The sequence below is a fragment of the Artemia sp. Qi Xiang Cuo genome, chromosome 6, assembly GCF_049724085.1.
Source record: "Artemia sp. Qi Xiang Cuo chromosome 6, ASM4972408v1, whole genome shotgun sequence".
In the NCBI taxonomy this organism is placed as follows: domain Eukaryota; kingdom Metazoa; phylum Arthropoda; class Branchiopoda; order Anostraca; family Artemiidae; genus Artemia; species Artemia sp. Qi Xiang Cuo.
In genome coordinates this window covers 38,811,776-38,835,075 of record NC_142799.1, presented here as the reverse complement: position 1 = coordinate 38,835,075, position 23,300 = coordinate 38,811,776, and the positions used below count along the sequence as shown (strand labels likewise).

The 23,300-nt window shown below is 36.9% G+C and overlaps 1 protein-coding gene across 4 annotated transcripts in view; it reads left to right on the top strand.

The window, feature by feature from the left end:
• Nucleotides 1-23,300, top strand: part of LOC148951207 (uncharacterized) — a 77,548-nt gene that overhangs the window by 13,803 nt on the left and 40,445 nt on the right. For 3 of the 4 annotated variants that reach the window (XM_089090719.1, XM_089090717.1, XM_089090718.1), the window contains exons 2-5: nt 7,622-7,726; nt 16,467-16,617; nt 18,269-18,345; nt 20,927-21,112. In XM_089090719.1, coding sequence (XP_088946845.1) covers nt 7,662-7,726; nt 16,467-16,617; nt 18,269-18,345; nt 20,927-21,112 — 479 coding nt within the window. In that variant the 5' untranslated portion in view covers nt 7,622-7,661. Of the gene's footprint in view, nt 1-7,621; nt 7,727-9,710; nt 9,793-16,466; nt 16,618-18,268; nt 18,346-20,926; nt 21,113-23,300 lie in introns of those variants that run through there. The other variant, XM_089090720.1, reaches the window with a different exon arrangement.

Sequence of the window (23,300 nt, the reverse complement as noted above, 5' to 3'; positions counted from 1 at the left end):
GGTGTGTGGGAGGGCTAGTTGCCCTCAGATATCTTTTGACTCCTAAAAAGTGAACTAGAACTTTCAATTTCCAATCAAATGAGCCCTCTTTAAAGTTTATGCGAGCATCCTTTTCATAAGAACCATATACTGCGTCAGGACAACACTTACAACGCCTACCCCCCAGGCCCTGGGGGTTGTGTTGACACTGGAGTTTCTTTTACCTAGTTTTTGAACAATTTTCAAAAAACTGGCTATATCAAAATTTGTAGCGGATGGGTTTTGGAAAAAAAAGGCGTGGGGGGAGGGCTAGTTGCCCTTAAATCTTTTGACTCTTAAATAGTGAACTAGAACTTTCAATTTCTATTCAAATGAGCCCTCTATGAAGTTTATAGGAGCATCCCTTTCATAAGAACCATACATGCCTTTAGGGCATAATTTTGAACGCCTTCTCCTGGGCCCTGGGGGGCTGTATTGACGCCGAAGTTTTTCTTATCCAACCTTTGAACTATTTTTAACAAAGTGCCTGTCTCAAAATTTTCATCAGATGGGTTTGGAAAAAGAAGGCGTGGGGGGGGACTAGTTGCCCTGCGATATCTTTTGACTATTAAAAAGTGAGCTCGAACTTCCAATTTCCAATCAAATGAGCCCTCTCTGAAGTTTATACAAGCATCCCTTTCTTAAGAACCATATTTACCCCAGGGCATAATTTACAATGCCCAGCCCTGGCCCCTGGAGGGTTATGTTGACACCTGAGTTTTTGTTATCTATCTTTTGAACAATTTTTAACTTAATGGCTATCTCAAAATTTTCATTGGATGCATTTGGGGAAAAAGGGGTGTGGGGGGCCTAGTTGCCCTCCAATCTCTTTTGACTCTCAAAAACTGAACTAGAACTTTCAGTTTCCAATCAAATGAGCCCTCTCTGAAGTATTTACGAGCTTCCCTTCTGTAAGAACCTTATATTCCCCAGGGAGTTATAAGAAATATAACTCCGGGACCCCAGGGGGGTCCCAGAGTTTTCGTTTTATGGTCTTTGAACTATTTAAAATAAATGGCTAATGGGAATGAGGAAAAAAGGGCGTGAAGGGGGGGGGGGCTAGGTGTCCTCCAATCCCTTTTGACTCTTAAAAACAGAACTAGAACTTACAATTTCTAATCAAATGAACCCCCAGGGCATAACTTGCAACGCCTGCCTCCGGGCTCTGGGGGGTTGTGTTGACACCGGAGTTTTTTTTATATGATCTTTGAACTATTTTTAACAAAATAGCTATCTCAAAATTTTTATCGGATGCATTTGGAAAAAAAGGGCATGGGGGGGGGCTGGTTACCCTCCAATATATTTTGACACTTAGTAAGTGAACTAGAACTTTCAATTTCCAATCAAATGAGCCCTCACTGAAGTTTATACGAGCATACCTTCCATAAGAACCATTTATGCCCCCAAGGCATAACTTATAACCCTTGCCCTGAAGACTATGGGGGGAGTGTCCTGCTCAAAGATATAATTTCCAGAACTTTCAACTACGTTAAGCAAAATGACTCTCTCAAAATTTTGATTGGATTTGTTTGAGGAAAAGGTGGGCATGAGAGAGGGGTTAGTTGCCCTCAGATCACTTTTGACTATTGTAAAGGGCACTAGCCCTTTGAATTCCCAATCAAATGAGCCCTTTCTGAAGTTTCTATGACAATGCTTTCTATACAAAGGTTATATACCCCCAGGGCATAACTTCCAACCCTTGCCCTGAGGGCTGTGGGGGGAGTGTCCTCCTCAAAAACATAATTTTTATCTAGAAATCAACCACATAGAACAAAATGGCTATCTCAAATTTTGATTGGATTTGTTTGGGGAAATGGTGGGTGTGGAAGGAGTGTTAGTTGCCTTCTAATCACCTTTGACCCTTAAAAAGGGCACTAGAACTCTCGGTTTCCAATCGAATGAGCCCCCTCCAAAGTTTATGCGACGACCTCTTCCATACGAACTGCCTCTGGGGAAAAAAAATGATAATAATAAATAATAAAACATTGGAGCCGTATGGCCTTTACTATAGGCAACGCTATAGCATTGCCTCTGATACTACCAAGGTAAATGAAGCTGCCCATCTGATCAATCTTTTCATTACCCAACGTCACCTTTTCATCTTCACTTATTCCTAGCCTTAGTGACTTAGTCTTCTTAACATTAATTTTCAAACCTATTCTAGCACTCTGAACTCGCAAAACCTCTAAAAGTTCATTCATTTTGCTCAAACTTTCGTCTAGGATGCTTAAATCATCAGTCAAGGATACTTTTTCCTCCGCGTTTGATTCCTTGGTCTCCATTGCCTTTCCTGTCTTCCTTAAGACAAAGTCCATCAAAATAATTCATATAAAGGGGGATAGAACACAACCCTGCTTAACTCCTGATTTAATACAAAACCAGCTGCTAACCTCATTTCCTACCTTAACTTTAGAAGTGTTATTCTCGTACATAGCACTAATCACTTTAGTGTATTTGTCTGGTATCAAACAGTTCGTGGTAACGAACTGTAAGTACGGAGTGACCCAGCTCAATGGTAACCGAAACTCTAAAAAACGGAATTGTGATACCAATCGATACATCGAAAGAATCATATTTTAATTCTGATTTCAAATATATAAGTTTCATCAAGTTTAATCTTACCCAACAAAAGTTACGCGCCTGAGAAAATTTGGCTGATTTTCGAAAAAGGGGGAAAGACCCCTAAAAATTATAGAACCTTAATGAAAATCACACCATCATATTCAACGTATCAGAGAACCCTACTGTAGAGGTTTCAAGCTCCTATCTACAAAACTGTGGAATTTTCCATTTTTTGCCAGAAGAAAGATCACGGATGCGTGTTTATTTGTTGTTTTTTTTTTGTTTTGTTTTTTTTCTTTTTCCCAGGGGTGATCGTATCGACCCAGTGGTCTTAGAATATCGTGGGAGGGCTCATTGGAAAGGAAATTAAAAGTTCTAGCGCCCTTTTTAAGTGACCAAAAAAATTAAGGGCAACTAGGCCCCCTCCCACGCTCATTTTTTCCCAAAGTCACCCGATCAAAATTTTGAGATAACCATTTTGTTCAACATGGTCGAAAATATTATAACTATGTCTTTTAGGACGACTTAATCCCTCGAAGCCCCCAGGGGGAGGGCTGAAAGTTATGAACTTTACCCAATGTTGACATAAATTTTTGGTTATTGGGAAGTATACAGACGTTATCAGGGGGAATTTTTTCTGGTAGTGGGGGGTGGAGGGGGGTCGGGGGTTATATGGGAGGATCTTTTCATGAAGGAAGTTTTCATGGGGGAAGGGACATGGCTATGAAGGGGGCGCAAGATTTCCCATAATTATTTAAAACAAAAATCAGAAATTAAATATAAAAAAACAAGTTTTTCAACTGAAAGTAAGGAGCAACATCAAAACTTAAAACGAACAAAAAATATTAGCTATATGAATGGGCTCACCTTCTAGTCAATACCTCGCTCTTTAAGCCAAAGATTTTTTAGTACTTTCATAAGAGCTATTTATTCTAATTAACGGACTTTGTGATTAAGGGGTCATTTTTAAAGAATTGGAAAAAATTCGAACTTTAGCTTAAAGAGCAAGGTAATGACTAGGGTTACGTTAAAATAGTAAAATTTTTATGCAAATTTTGTTTAACTTATTCAATGACGGTGAGCCAAAATGAAAGCTGCATTAACTAAAAAACGATCAGAAATTAAATAAAAAAAAACAAGTTTTTTGAACTGAAAGTAAGGAGTGACATTAAAACTTAAAACAAACAGAAATTATTCCGTATATGAAAGGGGCTGTCCCCTCTTTAACTCCTCGCTCTTTACGCAAAAGTTTGACTCTGTCTCACAACTTTATTTTTTAAAACAATAAAAAAACTTTAGCGTAAAGAGCGAGGTGTTGAAGAGGGGACAGCCCCTTTCATATATGGAATAATTTCTGTTCGTTTTAAGTTTTAATGTCGCTCCTTACTTTCAGTTTAAAAAACTTGTTTTTTTTATTTAATACCATACAAGGATAAAACCTTTGATAAAGCTCTTCTATCAACGGTATCGAACGCTTGCTCATAATCTATAAAACTGAGGACCGAAGGTGTTTGACAGCTCAGGTACTTCTCAATTATTAAGCTAAGAGTGAAAATTTGGTCGACACATCCTCTACCTTTTCTAAAACCGCACTGTTCTTCTCTTAAAACTTTGTCTATTGCATCTCTCAGTCTAAAAATTATCATATTACTAAGTAATTTGCTACCTACAGAGACCAGGCTAATGCCTCGATAATTACCACATTCACTTTTATCAGCTTTTTTTATATTGTGGCTTAATTAAGGTTTTCCTAAAATCGTTAGGTACTTCCCCTTTTTCAAAAATCATATTCATAATCTTCAGTAACTTATTTCTAACCTTAGAGCCACCATATTTAAGAAACTCATTTACTCCCTTTCAGCACCTGGAGCCTTATTATTTTTTAATACTTTTAGTACTGTCGCTAATTCTTCCTCACAAAATAAATCTTCTTTCACATCCAAGGTATCACAAACTTTTCATTTTCCTCTATTTCTTTTCCTGCAACTCTATCTCGGTTTAGCAAATTCTCAAAATGTTCTGCCCCTCTCTCTTTAATTCTTTCCTTATTGCTAATTGTGGCCCCATTCCTATCTTTAACTGGGCGAAGTCCAAATTGACTACTATCTCTTAATTTATTAACATGCCAGAACAATATTTTACACCTCCTTAGTTCATATTTTAATGCTTTCTCCACTTTCTTTACATTCCTTTTGTTTTCATATGATCTATCACTCAGATAATTCTTGTACAAGTCCTTTCTCCTTTCTATTAAACATAAGCTTTTTCATTAATATTCTTAGCTACAGTCTTAGCTTTCTTCCGTAAGACACCTTCAGCAACTTCACAAATTATTTTTCTAAATTTATTCCAACCATCTTCCACATTATCAAATTTTAAACTCTCAAGTTTAGTATTCAACTGTCCCTGGGAAGTTTCTCTCAAATTCTCATCCGGGAGTCTACCAACATCATAACTTCCCGGGAGGTAGTTACCCTTCCGAAATTTCAGCTTTCAATTAACCCTTGAAACTACTAGATGGTGATGCTTACTTTTAACATCAATAACAGCACTCCTAGTATCTTGTATTGCACTCCTAGTATACCCTAGTATCTTGTATTGATCCTGCCAGTCTTTGGTTTACTGTAAGATAATCAATAAGGTTTGCTGTCTTACCATCACATGAATATGTCAACTTCTGAGCCATTTCTGAGCAAACATCGTATTGGTTATAACTAGATTGTTATACCTACAAAATTGCAAAAGTCTGTAGCCATTACTGTTTTCTTTTCCTACACCAAATTTACCTAGGCTAGGATACCATCTATCCCTATTTCTACCGACCTGGGCGTTCAAATCTCTTAGTAAAATCATCATGTTTCTACCTTGGACCCTTTCTATTTGCTCCTGTAACTGTAAGTAAAATTCATCTGAGTCACTAGTATCTCCATGAGTCGGTTCTACAGGGGCATATACTGCTATAAATGATACCCTGAACTTTTTAGTCATAAAATGAGCAATTAGTATTCTATTATTAATACCTTCCCAACCTAAACAAGACTTTGCGGCTTCCTTATTCATTATGAGCCGTACTGCCTGTGTATGTGCACCATCCTTTCTGCCAGAATAAATAAATTCTATGTCACCTAGTTTCTTGCTTCCTACCCCAGGGATATGAGTTTCTGAAACTCCTAATAAGTCCATTTCGAATTGTCTGAATTCGTCAGTCAAAATGTCGGTACGATGGCCATTTTTTAACGTCGTTACATTCCAAGTTCCAATATTCATGTTCTTTAAATCATTGAAATTATTTTGGCCTCAGGAAATGCAATAATCCCAGATACCAGTGCAGGATAGAGATCATATATCTTCTCCAGTCTACACCGAAGTGCTTAAGGCGGCTTAGCACCAGACAGCAAGAAGTCCTTGGGACCTCCATGAATGGAGGCTCTGTGCAATCCTGGGCCCATCTTGGTCACAACATGGTTTTCAGCGCTTGGTGATCGAAATCCATCACCGGCAATCTCAAGCCTATTACCTCCGACTCATTATATATTCATGCCTAAAAATATTATGCTACTACGGGGAGGCAGCCCATAGTAGATAAATCAGCTAGGAAGAGGTTTTTCAGCCCGAAGACGCCCGTCAAAACATACCACTCCCAGAAGTACAAATTAATTGCATTGGGGGTTACAGAATAGTGCAACAAAGACAAAAGTTCTTGCACTCACAAGTAGTTGCAGTCACAAGTAGCTGTATTTACAGCAGCAGTCGTAGTAGTTGCATTAGTAGCACTAAAAATTTCTACTTAACACCCTTAGCTGTTCCAAAGATTTTGCAGATATGACCTTTTGATATGCTTAAGGCGGCTTAGAACCGGACAGCAAGAAGTCCCTGGGACCTCCATGAATGGAGGCTCTGTGCAATCCTGGGCCCATCTTGGTCACAACATGGTTTTCAGCGCTTGGTGATCGAAATCCATCACCGGCAATCTCAAGCCTATTACCTCCGACTCATTATATATTCATGCCTAAAAATATTATACTACCATGGGGAGGCAGACCATAGTAGATAAATCAGCTAGGAAGAGGTTTTTCAGCCCGAAGACGCCCGTCAAAACATACTACTCCCGGAAGTACAAATTAATTTCATTGGGGGTTACAGAATAGTGCAACAAAGACAAAAGTTCTTGCACTCACAAGTAGTTGCAGTCACAAGTAGCTGTATTTACAGCAGCAGTCGTAGTAGTTGCATTAGTAGCATTAAAAATTTCTACTTAACACCCTTAGCTGTTCCAAAGATTTTGCAGATATGACCTTTTGATATGCTTAAGGCAGCTTAGAACTGGACAGCAAGAAGTCCCTTGGACCTTCATGAATGGGGGCTTTGTGTAATCCTGGGCCCATCTTGGTCACAACATGGTTTTCAGCACTTGGCGATGCTCAAGCCTATTACCTCCGACTCATTATATATTCATGCCTAAAAATATTATGCTACTACGGGGAGGCAGCCCATAGTAGATAAATCAGCTAGGAAGAGGTTTTTCAGCCCGAAGACGCCCGTCAAAACATACCAAGCCCAGAAGTACAAATTAATTGCATTGGAGGTTACAGAATAGTGCAACAAAGACAAAAGTTCTTGCACTCACAAGTAGCTGTATTTACAGCAGCAGTAGTAGTAGTTGCATTAGTAGCACTAAACATTTCTACTTAACACCCTTAGCTGTTCCTAAGATTTTGCAGATATGACCTTTTGATATCCATGACTCACATAGTGTCTTTTGATTTGGCTCAGCATCCCCCTCAAAATTCCCTGAACTTTCCCCTTAATGCTCTTAGCCTTTTTTGACACACCCAGGATCAAATCTTATGACTAGTATTATTGCTATGAATCAATTGGGTGTTTTGACATTAAAATTGAAGAAAGAAAAATCTATAAACAAAAGTAGACTAAATCCATCTTATGTCCGAGAAACTCTAAATGCTTTTTTCAAATACTACAAATAAGTTTATAAAGGTAATACAAAGCTCATCTCACTGATTCACCTGATGACTTATTTTAGATTCCTGTTGATGAATAAAAGAAGTATGACAAAGTAGAAAATGGCTGACAAAATGAAAAAGCAGTTTTTCTTTGTGAAAGGACTGGCAAATCAGTCGTTATTTAGGTATGATTCAATTTATTTCAGTTTTATTGAACTTGAAATTGATGTGTATCCATTGTTATGGTGTATCAACTGCAACTAATACTTTTTCAACACTTAAGTTGATTTGTTTTTCATAATCTAGCTGTGTTGAAGTGCTTGAATCTTATATTGATATCTTTAAAAATACTTTCAAGATCAATAACCTTTGTTTAAGAGTTACAACAATTTGAAATTCTTATTAGTACTAGTCTAGTTTTGATGTTATTATATATATATATATAAAAAAAACCAGGAAAGCTACCTAAAAACCTCAAGTGCCAAAATTAAATTTTCTCCTGATCCTTGCTGCCATTGATTGACACCATTGTTACTATAGTCTTCGTATAAAATCACCAGTAAATTGTCAACAAAGGCTTGAATTGAGGAAAAATTACCAAATACGCAAATGTAGCAAGCTCAGGCACTAATGCATAAGGTGTGGGAGTATCAAACTGCCTTGCTAAATATCTGGATTTTACAGTATTTTTTCAACACTCTACTCTGTTTTATTTGTATAATTTTGCCGGTTTTAGAGTTTAACCCCCCCCCCCCACCAGAAAACAAAAAAGAATAATTTGTTTGTGCCTGCTGGGACTGCCTCTTCGTTTTGCTTCTTTCTGTCAAAGCTATCAAATTTATTTTTCGTTTTTCAAATGGTTTAAAATGAAAATGGAAACATTCTCAAGTGATTTTGAATGTAACGATCTTGAGAAATCTTACGAAAAAGCCCTTAAATCTTAAGAAAAAGCCCTACTAGAGAAAGGTAGACCTCGGCCACCGCCACGTGCGTCCCTGACACTCAGCATCGAAATATCATGATGAAAAAGTACAATTTCAGTCTTTAGAGGAGAGAGGAGGTTGAAAGGATAATAGCACCCCTCATTTATCCAGAACTTTATACATAGTATTCAATATACAGTATTAAAATCGAGCAGAAATAAAATAAAACGATTTTTTTTTCAAGGGAAAATAGAGAGCCGCAAAAAAGCATAAAACAAGCAGTAGTTATCTTAAATACGAGGGGAGTTATCCTCCTCCTCTGCTCTTGCTCTGTATGCCAAAGTCTCTTGCTCGTGTTTTCCTGAACTCATTTTAGAATACAACAAATATACCCTGTTGCAGAAGCGCAAATGGGGCGGGGGCAGGAGATAATTGCCCCCTACATGTTATTACCCCCCTTAGATTTTGGGAAATATATTTTTTAGTATTTTGATTGCAAAAAAAATTGAAAAGATTAAGTTGCCTCCCCCCTAAATTTTGAAAAAAACTTTTTTGGATCTTTATTTAAAAAATGGAAAAGTATTTCTTTCCCTCTCCCTGCATTTTGCGAATTGGCACCCCTTGTGTTGATAACTGTAAGGGACTTGTTTGCCAATTCACTACATTTGATCTGATTGTTTCCACTTCTTTTTTAAAAAAACAGAAACAAATGACCCCTTTCATTCTCTAACCATCATGCTGACAAATTTAGCGTAAAGAGCAGGGGTTTAAGAGGGTTCCCTCCCCCCCGCATATTCATTATTCATTTGCTTTAAGTTCTAACAGTGCTTGTTACTACCATTTGAAAAAACCGTGTCTTTTTTTTAAGTTGTTAATAATTAAGAAGTCAATGAGATAGCTTGGAAAGATGTTAAAACACCGGATATATACCAAAAAAGATACAAGAAAGTAGGTGTCTGTAATAGTAATATTGTAGGAAAGTTTGGAACAAACAGCTATTTGGTATAATCCTAATTTATATCCACTTCTGATTTCAAAGTAATATAGTTTCATCTACAGGGGAGCATCATTAATCCACACACATTTAGTTCACTTAGTTCACTACACACATACACTACACCTCAAAAATCCCAAGTTACAAAACTGCTAATTTTATTTTGGGAAATTTCTTATTTCCTTCCTAGTCATTTTAATATTGTGCTTTTTACCTTCAAAAGTTTTTGTGAAAGTATTTGACATAGTAAGACTAGTATTGCTGAGGTCAGTGGATGACTAGTACCTTAAGGACCACTTTTAGCAATAAGATTTGTGGTGAATTGTTCCAACAGGTCAGTATAATTTTTATTCCCAATAACGAGCCTTACTGTTTTGATTTACAGGAATAGAAATAGAAACTAAAAAAAAAATCAACTTTTGCAAAACGTAAATAGATATTTAAAGTCAGTAGTTAATGACTTTTCAAGGATTAGTCACCCACCTCTGAATGCTCACCTATTGCGTAAGAGCTTTAAGTTAAGAAGGGGTCAAACCGAAAAATGGGAACAGTTATATATCTGTTTAACTGCTTGCCTTTTAACCCTTGTCAGTACCACTATGTACAAATCTAGATCTATTTTCAGTTCCTGCTTATATCCCTTCAAAATTGTAAAAGTCACCTGACAGTGTTTCCACTACTTTTTCCTGGAAATCCTGTTGAATAGTCGGAAAACCGCAAAAAATCCCTTTTTACTTAGCAAAAAACCCTCAGTAGTCCATGCCGTACGTGTTGAAGATGCAGCTACATGATGCACAAAACCGTGCAGTTTTTTTTGTTTTTTTTTAATGATCACAAGTTTATTTATACAGATAGAATAATATTTTTTATTTAAAAAGTATGTAGTTCATGTAGTCATTCAGAACAAATGTCGAAATATGTCCTGCTGAAAGACGCTGCTTTTTCCACATCTCTAAGCCTGCCTTCTAGCATTTGTTAAGCAGCACAAATTTCTTCATTGCTAAATAGCACTTTTACTTATTAATCCATAAGCAAAGGAACTATTCACTTAAGTGTTGTCGTGATTTGGCCCATTTGAACGAAACTTTTTTGAAAGTCATTAGGATAGTCGTGATTGCGAATATGCTTAAGTCCCATGTGGATTACCATCAATGAAGAAAAAGGGTTACAAGTGTCAATGTTTTGATCAGTCACCAGCGCCCACTAGTCAGCTTCTTCAGAATAAAAAAATTGCCGAAGCAGGATTCCAAAATATGTAACATCGCCCTTAATCTCTCGCCTTGAGTAGTGACGCCATCATATGAACTTGAAGTTACGGTTAATGGCCATTCACTGTGTCTTCTTTGCAATTGTAGCATTACTTGGTTCTAAGCTTTCTTGCTCATTTGGAGCGTTCTCTCTTGACAAACCTCATGTGAACGGGATTTCACTGATTTCGTGTCGCAGTAGTGATTGCTCCTAAGCAATGTAACCAACTATTTCTAGAGAGGAAGAAAAGAGCAAGCCGTGGCCCTTGCTTGCGCCAAAGATATGTGACTTCCTGAAAACGAAAAATAACTGAGCGACAAAAAGAATGCCTTAAGTACTTATTTGCACGTCATTGTCGCAACTGGGACATCTATTCATGAATATTTTGTTTTATTTGGCAACAAAAGAAATACTAGTGCTGGCACGCTAGTAAAGCTGCCTTTTCTGAGGAAGTTTTAGTCTTTGCCAGTGTTAGCTTTCTTTGCATTTGATAATCCAAGACCATTGATATGGCAGTATTATCAGCACTCTTCATTATATATTTGTACTCCAACAGACCAGTTGTCGTTGACTGAGCAAGACGGTCGTGTTGCTCAATTTTGATGTTATTCAACTCACTGAATAGTCTCTCTGTTACGATATTGCTAAAGGAAAGATTCAATACCCATTGGATCAATAATTGGGATGAGGAAAACGGACATCTCAAGCACTATTCTTAGGATTAAATATGTATCCAGTGTTCTTTTCCTTATGCATTTTCATGATTCAGATTTACTGAGAAGTCAGTCATGACTTGGTGTTTCCAATCTGAATCAATCTTTGCTTTACCCATAAGGGTGTACAAAAATTGTTAAGATGGGTTGATAGAATTCTAAAGCCTAGCTCCTTGGTAAATTTGGCACCAACACTTTGGTAAATTCCAAAGTGGGATATTCAAAGTTGAAGCGTGCTTTCGTTTGGGTATTCGCTGCAATGTAAAAGTCTCAAGCAGCCCAGAGCAAGTTGTCTTGGCTTGAGTAATGGGTCACTCACAAGCTAAGACATGATTTTTCATGTTTTAATGGCCGGACATACTTGTCGAAGGGGTAAACATCCATATTCCTTTTTTCATCAATTTTCAGTATGCTTGAAACAGTCGTTTAAGACAAGTTCATAAATTCAACAGCAAAGGTTCTGACTAGCTCTTCTGCTTCTTGTCTTATGAAAGTCAAGCGGTGTTTTCACGAAAGGGTTCCGAAGCGTTTTTAATTTAATACTTTATTATAGACATGAGTTGAGTCTTGAAAAACTCATTTGTGAAACACGGCTTTAATTCTTCTATTGCTGAAGCAGCCTCTTCACACAACCGTTTTGGTGAAAGTCACCTTGTTTGCCTTTGTGAGAGTATCTTACATGATTAGAGGTTGCAAAATGCTTGGAACCCGTTCAGAAGTCTTCTGCGCTTAGCACTCATGCCGAAATGAGAGTAGACAGTCCTACATCGATTTCATAAACATTTCAGGAGTTTTTTACATGCATGAGGCAGACATTGAATCATATGGCAAGTAACTTAGCAGCGAATATGCATGATAAATGCCTAAGGATTTTCGAAAAAAGTGGTAAAAGCTTAGCGTAAAGAGCAAGGTTTTGAGGAGGGGGCAACCCCTTCATATACGGAATAATTTATGTTCGTTTTGAGTATTGATATTGCTCGTTACTTTCCGTTAAAGAAAAACTTGTTTCTTTTCTTATTTAATTAAAATACGAATGCATTGTTCTGCAAGTGGAAGCATCATTCGTTTTCTTTGTTTAGCTGGGGTGTTTGTTTAGTGTTATTTGACATAAAATTCAACGGAAGATGAATTGGTTGGATAAAGTTGCAAACCCATGATGTCTTGAAAGATAGGGGGAAATTTTTTGAAATATTTTGGTTTGGAAGGGGGTGGGGTATGAGGACATAAGGACCTCCTGGCGCATGTGACCCTGTTTCTCTGTGTTTTGCATGTAATTTGTCTTTCCAACTTTACCCCCATTATGTAGGTCTAGGGAGCTTATGCTTCAACAAAATTCTACGTAACGTCTGAATTTCAGATGCCAGATGAGGCGCGAAAATGTCTGGCCTTGCTACAAACACTGATAAAAAAATTTCTATCCTCCATTATAAATTTGTACAATTCACTGTTTTTACTTCCTAGCTCTGGATTCAATGTTGCACGCATGTAAAATAAGAGATCTGTATTTCATAATTGACCAATAAGAACAGGCCTCAAGTTGGATTGTTTTATGTAACAACTTTTTCTTTGACTTTGTTCTCTAGGTTAAAAATTATTTTTTTGCTTTACATTATTTGTATAGCTTCTGCAAAAATTACTGCACACGCACGGGAAATTTATTTAGGGGTGGGACCAACCCCCAAATAAACCCCCTTCACTCCCCCCTAAATTCATAATGAATTTTAAATTTGGTATATGCAGTGACGTATAAATAATTGTTTTGTGGGAGCAATAATTTGGTTTTGTCCTATTTTTTCTTATCCCTCCGTTTCAGTTTATTGCGAGAAAGTGGTAAGAGTTATTGACTATATCAGAGAGCATTATTTGAAGTTGATCCGCCAAACTTTCAGTTTTTCGAGATATGTTTCTGCTTTCGAGCGGAAAGCTCCGTTCAAGCAGAAAAGCAAGCAGGGGACATTTAAATTGAAATTAGACTAATCCAAAAGTGGTTAAAACGAGCGACGATTCCCTTGTTCAGTGGTGTCGATTGAGAGGGAGGGGCGTTTGCCTCCTAAGATCCCCCTCCTAGAGTTTGAAAAATATCTTCTTTTTTTGGTATTTTCATTGAAAAATTTCTTTTCTTGGTATTGTCATTTAAAAACCTACAAAATTGCCCCATTGTCATTTTTTTTACAAAGTAGTAAATAGAAACATTTTCGGATTAAGTAAGGCGCATGTTTCTCATGGGTCTAAAAGTGGTGCAATCTACTTTTACCAGCAATTTCTTTGAGCGAATTTGGTTGAATTTGTGATTTCGTTTCTCTGTTTAGAACTGAGTTAGAAGAATGATATCACATGTGCCTTCTAAAATTTAATAATTCTCTAAAGAAATTGGAGACTTTCCTTTGCTCCATTCTTAATAGGGATATTAGAAACTTGGGTCATAGTAAGAAACTAAACTTTTGATTTAACAGAAGTTTTCGAACCTAAAATTAATGAGAGGCTATGTTTTGTACTCATGTGGATCTTCTAGGATACTTGTAAACATTTTGTTGCCTTTCCTGAGGTATAATGCAAAAATTAAGTATTTACTCTTTTTAAGGAAAAGAGAGCGGAATAGCAGTATTCATAAAGGTGTTCTTTGTTTAACTCAGCTCTATATGTATCTCATCATTATATTAGTTTCTTGCATTAAAACGGATAATTTTGTTTTCCTGCAGCGATTTGTGGTTATAAAAGTGTATTGAATTTATATTGTTTGCAGCTGTTCAATGAAACTTAACTTATTAATAACCACACGACTAAATTTTATTGACATTTTTAAGTTAGATTGCTCTCCTTATTTGTATGTATAGCATTAGGTCAAATTAACCGAATAAGTGTGATTTCAAAATTACTAATCAATTCATAACAGATGGGGTACTTAATAACAGAAAGTATTTAATTAGTTAAATAGTCGAAGGTGGCGGAGTCAAAGCCGACTGCAACATGCTAGGCACATAAACTCTTTAAGCGTGACTACATAAAGATAATCACAGTATAAGGTATCCGTGTGCAAATGGAATTGATGTTAAATATTTTTTTTCGTCTAATTCTTCGTCTTTTTTTGTTACTTTCTGATTATTTATAAAAATCAAAAGAGTTTAAGAATTGCCCTTCTGGGTGTAATATCGGCTAGGATGCAGTTCTCTTTAACGTGTCAACTGATTGCCAGATAAGGTTATTTAATATATCTGCTTGCCAATAAGTATGTAGATGAAAATCCTGACCGATTTTGTGACGTGTTATTCTCGTTCCCTCGGCTTTGGCAGGGACCATAGGCAGTAAACACCGTCTTAACATAAAAAAAAAGTCTTTACCAGACCTTATATTACTCTCTTGCTATGCTGCAACATGTTATTCGTAAGTTTTTCTTATGTATACTTCTAAGCCGAAAAAAGAAGACTGTCCATATTAACATTCTTTCTTCTCCTTTTAACGCAGTTAGCTATCCCGTTAGTATTTGTTCCAGAACGTGTGTCTTTTATGAAATTAATAAAGTGAAATTAAACAACCTGCTGTAGTTCTCTATTATATTTGGTAAGAATAGTTGCAAATTTTCTTTCAGGTAGAAGTAGAAAAACTAAGTATAAATCAGCCTATTCTAATCCCCAGCCAATCTACTGTTGAGTTCCCCAGGGAACAATTTTAGGCCCTCTACTTTTTTCGGTTATGGTAAATGAGTTTGAAAATGATGAGTCGGATCTCCTTAAGTTCGTTGCTGATCTATCCGTACTGGAGCTGGATGAAAAGAGTATTTCAAGCGAGGCAGACAGAATAATGGCGAGTTAATCAGCTAAGCTGAGGAGGGCAAAGTGATTGTCAATCGTGCAAAAACACTCGTATTAACTTTTTGTTTTCTGAGGGACAACTCATCCCTTGCTTTACAGAATATTTCAGGCTGCAGCATCATGAGTATCAAACTCTTAGGAATATATCTCACACAAGACCTGAAGTGGGAAAGACATACACAGGAGATGATCAAACTGGTAAACCTGGATATCCTTTCTTTAAAACTCCTTGCTCGTCATGGTGTCCCAACCCCCACCTATTGTGTATTTTTCTTACATTTGTCAGACCACTGGTAGAATACGCTTGTCCTGTTCGGCATTACAGCCTGAGTTCGGACCAGAAGGAGAGCCTGGAAAGGATCCAATACCGAGCTCTTCTGGTAGTGTCTAAATCTCCCAAAGTCCCTTATTGCTCCCTTTTAAAACAATTTTCACTTACAACTCTTTCAACACGCCGTGATATATTGTGTTTTAAATTTGGTGCCGGTATTTTTGAAAATCCGCGGCTTCGTGAAACAAGGCCGTACCCAGTATTTTTTCAGAGGAGGTTTTACTAAAAAAAAATATAATTAGGGGGGGGGGGGTACACAAAAAGACCTTAAAAACGCATACAAAATTTGTTTATATCCATTTTTGTTACGTTTTTACGAGTCAGACAAACATTTCGGGGGGGGCTCAAACCCCCCTGACCGTCCCTCTGGGTACGGCCTTGTCGTGAAATCCTCCCCCTGAGCATCTCCCTTCGCGCCAACAGCTCCCGCGACAAGTCGCTCAACCGGTACCAAAAAGTCAGCCGGTACCAGCACGGCATATGCGTAAAGTTTGTTCGCTTGTTCGTCAAGTTTTTTAATACTGTACTCACTCGTCAATAATTGTACATTTTTATTTGCTTTAGTTCATTATTCTTTTTATTCGTTTTTGTTTTTTAAAGTTTTTTCCTCTAATAGTTGGATATTTCAATGTCTTAGGTTTTAGTTTGACTCTGTGATATTTCGAATCAAAGTATAAATTTGTATGACGATGGCTATAGCTGTGATTTTTATATGTTTAGTGCTTTATATTTTATTATGACAAGAACTGCCGCTGATCGGCATGACCGTGTAAGGCGTTTGGTAATAAAATCGTGTATCGTTTATTATGAGGCAAAGCTAACCAAATAGTGGTAGTTTTCTGGTATTTTTATTGTGTATTTTCCTAATTTTCCTAGAAACAAATAAATACATTTCTTTTTTTAACAGGAATGAGAAGACAGAAGTATTGGATGAATCATTATTGTTAGCTGAACGGCGAATTGATGCACTACAAAAAGCATGCAGCGTTTCGGCCCGAAAAATCCTTTCGTGTTTAGCAGGCCATGGGACAGATGCGACTACTGTGGAAAAAAGAAGTGTGAGAAAATATATATGTTATATATACGGCTCTGGACTGATTCCTCCTCCTCCCCCGCAGAGAATTCCTCCCCATGGAAAGTCCTCCCCCCCCCACCAAAGAAAAAACCTCCCTGCAGACAATTAACCCTCCGGAAAATTGTCCCCACATGTAAAATTGAGCAGCCAAATGAGGATTATAACCTATTAATGCTCAAATGGAACCCAGAGCATTTCAACAAATTAGTCTCTGTCAAACACTTTGTCCCAACAAAGTATATCAAGAAGACACTTCTTAGAATAAAAAAGCGTTCAGCTATATTTTTAATTTATTCTTTGCCAAAAATCAGTCCTTTTCGTATATAGTCTTAAAAAAATTATTGAGAGAATGAATGATAAAGGAAGACTGTAAACTCGGTTTTGATAATCAGAAAATAAATTTTACTCACTCTTTTACTGACTATCAAAAAAGTAGAAATATCTATGCAACTATCGGAAATATTATTTAATGAAATCCTTTTAAGTAGATTATATCTATTAACAAATACCTCTCAGTTTTTGTCGAATACAAAGCTAATTAGTTGCAGAATCTGTCGTACGGCTGACCAATAAAAACAAAATGTAACGTATGCTCTTATGAGGAGAAAAAAAAATATTATACACAGCATCCTCGTCGACATTAAGTGTAAAACAAAGTTGAATTTGAAGGGATTTCAGTTTCTTATAAAAGGACGACAATATGTTGTTAGGATGAACTGAACAGAAATAAATCGGAATTTTTAAGAGAGGAGAGATATATAAGAATTTAGTCGAGAGAGGAGAAAGTCTCATAAAAAAACTGTCAAAATCTTGAAACTTCTATCCCCCTACTTCCTGTTTGTCCGCAATCAGAAAGGTATAGATGAAGAATAAGATATTCGGATTTGCCTTGTCCCTTCACCTCCTCCCTCCAACAAAGCTTTCCTTGAAAATTTCACCTCTATCCTCGAGTTGTGAGACAAAATAGAGTAGACTTACCAAAGCTATTACTTCTGAAACACACATTTATGAAGAGAAAAAACCAAACCCCTTTCCTGTCTTTAATTGAAGTCAACTCGATCCTCTAGATATAAGACAAAATAGGAATTTACGAGAAAAAAAAATACAGCCTTCCTTCCTGTCTTTAATTAGAGTCAACTACAGAAAAGTTCAACTCGATCCTTCAGTTGTGTAGCAAAGTAGGATAGATTTTCCAAAACAAGTTTTGAAAATAGTCATTTACTAAGAGGAAAAAATTGAATTCTCCTTCCCGTATTTTATCGAAATCTTTCTCCATCTGCACGCGTATTTTACTCTAGTAATGAGTTTTTATTTCTTAAGTGTAATTTTTATCCCAAAAAAGAATGTATTCTCCTATTTATTGGAGAAACTATTGATTTCGAGGCCGGAATTCACAAGACTCCGATTAAGATTATTATCGATAACATGCTCTAACGACTGAGCTGGTGCGGCTTGTTAGTTGGTTTTACGGCTTTGATGCAGTCATAAATAAAAGTAAACAGTTTTTTCTGGAGTTGTGGACGTAGTCGTACATATCACTGATATTTCACCTCGAGAAATAAAGAGAAGAGAATTGCTATTTTGTTTTGAAATTTGAAACTTTCTATGTATTTTAAGTATTGTTCTTATTTCAGAAAAAAATTCCTGAGATTCTTTTGGCTAATTCCATGTTAGAAGCGAGCACTCCTTTTGGAGATTCCAGCGTTTTAGGGTGAGTATAACTCTCTTGCTCTTTCCCTTCCTCTCTCCCTCTCTTTCTCTGTCTCTCCCTTTCTCTCTCTCCCTCTCTCTCTCTCTCTTTCTCTCTTCCTCTCTGATTCTATCTGTCTCTCTTTTTTTATATAACTCTGTACCTGAACGTGGCATCAAATGGGAAGGTAAAATCTTCTAGGCTTAGATTATTCAGATGATTTGGGTGTCACAGATAAAATGTTAGCAATACGGATGAATTTTTAGTGGTTAAAAGAGTTCACAGCGCAAGGGTAAGTTTGAAAATTAATGTTAAGAAAACCAAGTCGCTTAGGCTAGGAGCAACTGAGGGTGAAGAGGTGATGTTTGGTAACGAGAGAAATTATAAAGTGGATAGCTCTACTTTCACGGTTAGCATTGCTAGTAGTCCCCCAAGCGGCGCCGAAATTTAATTCAGCAGTGGACGCAATTATGCGCTGCGGTGGCGCGTATTTTTTGTGGTGCGCCTCTGAAAACTGATCAGCAGTGTGCCGCCGATCGATCAGCGTTTGTTCTATTTCTTCTATTTTTCTTGGTTATTTTTTAAGAATTTCGAAAACTAAGTTTGTATCAGTTCTTATTGGAATTCCTTCTAAGTTAGAGTATTTTGGGATCCACAATTCCTTTTCAGCTGCTTTAGCATGACCTAGCATCGGACAAAATACCTGAAGAGAATCTGGTGACTATTTTTTATTTTATGTCTGGATTTCCTGGTCGTGTAACCAACATTCCACTTCTTTGACTACCCTATATTTATGTGGAAATTCCCTGATATCTCTTCTATTCATTTGAATGGAATACTCAGAAAACCATGTCCACCTATGTTCACTTTGCCATAGTTTTTCCATTAATAGCATCCCATTGAAAAATTGCTGTCACGTTTTACAATCTGATCCCCAACCTCTCTCCTTTGACTTTTGAGACATTTTGTAGTAGGATAGCTTTTTTGTTGGTTGCTGTTATTTTGCTTTATTGAGCCAGAGTTGAAAATTCAAGGCACTTACCCAGAAGTAAAACCCGAATACTTCCCTTAAAAGCTATGACAACATTGTAGTTTTCATATATAAAAAATAAGCGTGTTGACATGGTGTGAAGTTAACATCGAACGCTTAGCAATAACTATTAGTCCTGTGTCACTGAAAACTCTTCTTGCTGCCGCACTTGCTGCTGGCAACGATAGAACTTTTCTTGCCGAAGCTGCAATCCCTGGCAGCTGAGTCGAATGTCTTTTACAGAAGGCAATGGTTATATTGATTGCACCAACCGAAATAGGATCTTTTAATATCTGGGCATGGGCTGCCAAACTCATATCATATCAGTGGCACTCAGGGCACTCATATGAGTGACCTGACATATTATTTGATCAATCAGCCTCCTTTTCTTTGATCTGCGATCATGAGAAAATTTAGAGTTTCTACTCTTTTGAGAAAACCCACTAGCCATATTTACACGAATGGTTGGGGTAGTTGATCCACTGACAGCATTGGATATTACGGTCTCCTCTTCACCCTCTACATACGCTTTCTCCTCTTCGTAAGATAAAATTTCTGCAACGATATGGCTGTGACATTTCTACAATGTTATCTGCAGTATGGCTGTGAAACGTGGGTGCATCAAAAGACTGAGAATATCTGTTAAATTTTTTCAGAGGATTTGTCAAAGGATCTCGTTCGTCAAACAATAAGCTCTACTAAAAATATGGCTCGGTACCACTTTCTATGGCTATAATGTAAGAAAGTTAAGATGACTAGGCCATATTTTACGAATAAAGGATGACAGAATACTAAAGATTATGCTTTTCAGCCATCTTTCTGGTACAAAACAAAAGTCAGGTTGCCCCCTGATTGGGGCGGGAAGAGGTACTTGAAAATAATTTAAGAAAAATTGAAACTTCATGGAAGAGGTAAAAAGTGAAACTTGAAATATGATCTGGTGCAGCTGTGTTGCATCAGGTGACCCTGTGCTGCAGTAATCTGTGGTAGAAGTTATAGTTGTTACGAACTATGGCAGCTTGTTTTGAACATATCCTGAAATTAATCTGTGTTTCCTCAATGATATTTACTCGATCACTATACCTCACTATATATTCTTTATAACCAGGGATGATTTGGCCGTTTTTCAAATGAAGATACTAAAAAAGGTATTTTTCAAATCTAGGAGGGGGGGGGGGGTATTAAATATTAGTTTCCTGATAATACTTCCTCTATGCAGTAATGAGCCCTGCTGTTCCTATTGGTGACGTCTGAGATTTCACTTTAAGCTTTAGATATTTCTTCTTCTTTTTTCAAAACAAAACTATAATGCAATATTTGTAAATACAATACCAAAACGGACTTTTTGCAAGAAGAATTTTCTACCGTCTCATATGTAATGCTTCCTCTTTTTGAAACATTACTTCTTTCTTTTTTTTTGGATACACGTTTCTTCTTCTTTTTTCGAAATGACCTTGTGAAAACACTGTTCCTAAACATCCACATCTGCATTCTTAGCTTGCTACATCGTCCTAGTTATTTGGTCGTGCCTGTGCTAAAATTCTAATTAAGGTAGTGTCTATTTTCTTTCAGGCGAATTCTCCATGAAGTAGGGTCTCTAGAGAATGAACTTGGCTATGAACTACTTCAATATGAATTGAAAGTTGAACAAATAGTAACCTCTCATTTACAGCAAGTTGAAAGCGAAGTGGTTGCCATTTTGAAAAATAGACGAAACCTGAATAAACTGTCACTGGAAATGGATGCATCTCGAAAAGTGTATGTAGATTGCAATCATTCTTTGTGCTTTACTGTAGATTTCTATCCATTAATAATTATGCTTATCTTCTTTTCCTCTTAGATGAGATGATCTGCTTTGTCTGACAACTGCTTGCAAGAGTTCACTAACAATGCACTCTTTTCATAGACTTTCCATTATGACTTAGAAGGGTTGGCACCAATCCAGCAAACTATTCATAGATTTTCATTCGTCAAATTCATATTTTTTTGCTTTTAAATTGAACAATTCGTATTATTAGTATATTTGTATATGGAGCTTTTTTACTTTTTGACAATTTTTGCTTTTTGGAAAAGAATTCCTGAACAAACTAGCTACTTTTGGAGGTGTATTTGTTTTCTATGGCGCCTTCTGCCTTATTTCAGCAAATTTGTTGAAATTAAATAAATACTACACCAACGAAAAAATGTAAGCGGGTTTAACCGATATTTGGTGACTTTTTATGTCCACTTCTTTAAACTTCTGCTCAAGACCCAGGGAAATATGAGTGCGAATCAGATCTTGTTTTATTTTATTTTTTTAGATCATAATATCCGTTAGTTAGATCAAGATCACTAGCTTAGAATAAGCAAAAAAAAAAAGAAATATATTTCTACCATATGCATATATAAAGCATGTATACTACTGCTACTAACAACTCGTCGTAGCACGAAGCCGCCTTAGGTTAAAAAAGCTCCGCACTCTCCTCCCCACCTCAATATTCTTAAAGCTTCGCCCTTTACTCTCTCCCACGAAGTTTCCATTTCCTTTAAATCCTTTCTAATGACTTCTTCCCACTCCATTCGAAGACATCCCCCTTTTTATCGGGCCCCCGATGGATGGCCAAAAAGTATGGTTTGCGGTAATCTATTATCTGTCATCTGTAAAGATGACCTAACCATCCTATTGTTTCTTTCATTAAAGCCCTAGAGAATTGTACTGAACCACTTTGTTCCTACAGCTTATTGTTTGATAAGAAAGAGCTGATTCGGTTGTGAATGCCAAGAGCTAGTGTTGTTGATGACAGATCAAGTGCTGATTGAGTCTCCTTTTTAAGAGATCCCCTTTTTACGTACCTTATGCTCCTTAGGTAACATACATTATTTAATCAAAATTTCAAGAGGGTTATCTGAACCAGAATGCCCGAAAAGGCTCAAAGATATGCATTCAGGGGTGGTATGAGGCGTGTCCCCCCTCCCCAGAGGTCAGTTGTCTTAATTAAAAGAATATCCCATTGAAAAACAGGGGCTTGGTAGTTAGCATTAAGGTTAAAATATTACTCTACTTCAGGTGTGAATTTAAGGCCCCCAGCCTCTCCCCCCTTCTCTTCTCCCCATTTCATGCATATAAAGTAGATGTTTCATATCTCTTTTGATTCATTATTATTTCGGGAAGGGTACTAAACGACCAGATTTTCATGACTTAAAATGAATCAAATGGCTAAATTTCTTAAATACTAATTTCTTTCGGCTTTTGTACATAGAACAACTGATCTTTGAAAATTAAAGAAAAGGTTACTACATCGCAAATACTTAGATCTATCGCCGTTTTAGGGTGACGAAACGGATAGATTGACTTGAAATCACCCATTTTGTACCATTTATGCCTCGGAACCACACTTGGCATCAGGCCAATTTCAAGATATTCATTTTAAATAGAATATTCAGAAGTTCTAAAATGTGGAGCTAAGGATGCCATGGTTCATGATACTCCTAGAGTAAGGGTACTAAGTTGAGCAAATAGTCTTTTTACAAGCGCATAGGGTTCATGCGTTGCGTTGTGGCTGAAAAGTGGGCATTTGTCATTTTGTTGAAATGAAAATAATTTAAGGACTGATGGTCCCTATTACTAGGGATCCTCAGAGTCCTGGAGGGTCATGCATTTTAACCTAACCTGTTATCAATATAAGCAGCTATGAAGTGTAATAGATAATTCAATGAATTTTTTTATTGGCCTTGCCATAAAACCACAATCGTTCATTAATTTAAAACGTCCATAACTGGGGGAGGAGTGGTCTCTTAGATGAATCCATAGCCTTATTTCTTCCAACACTCTATGCATAGATATGTTACGTTTCTTTCGAGTCTGGATTACTTATGGACCATTTAATGAACTGTCTTAAACGGTTAAATGTTAATGATTTAACAATCACCAAATGTATGCATTTAATTCATATTAATTAATTGGTCG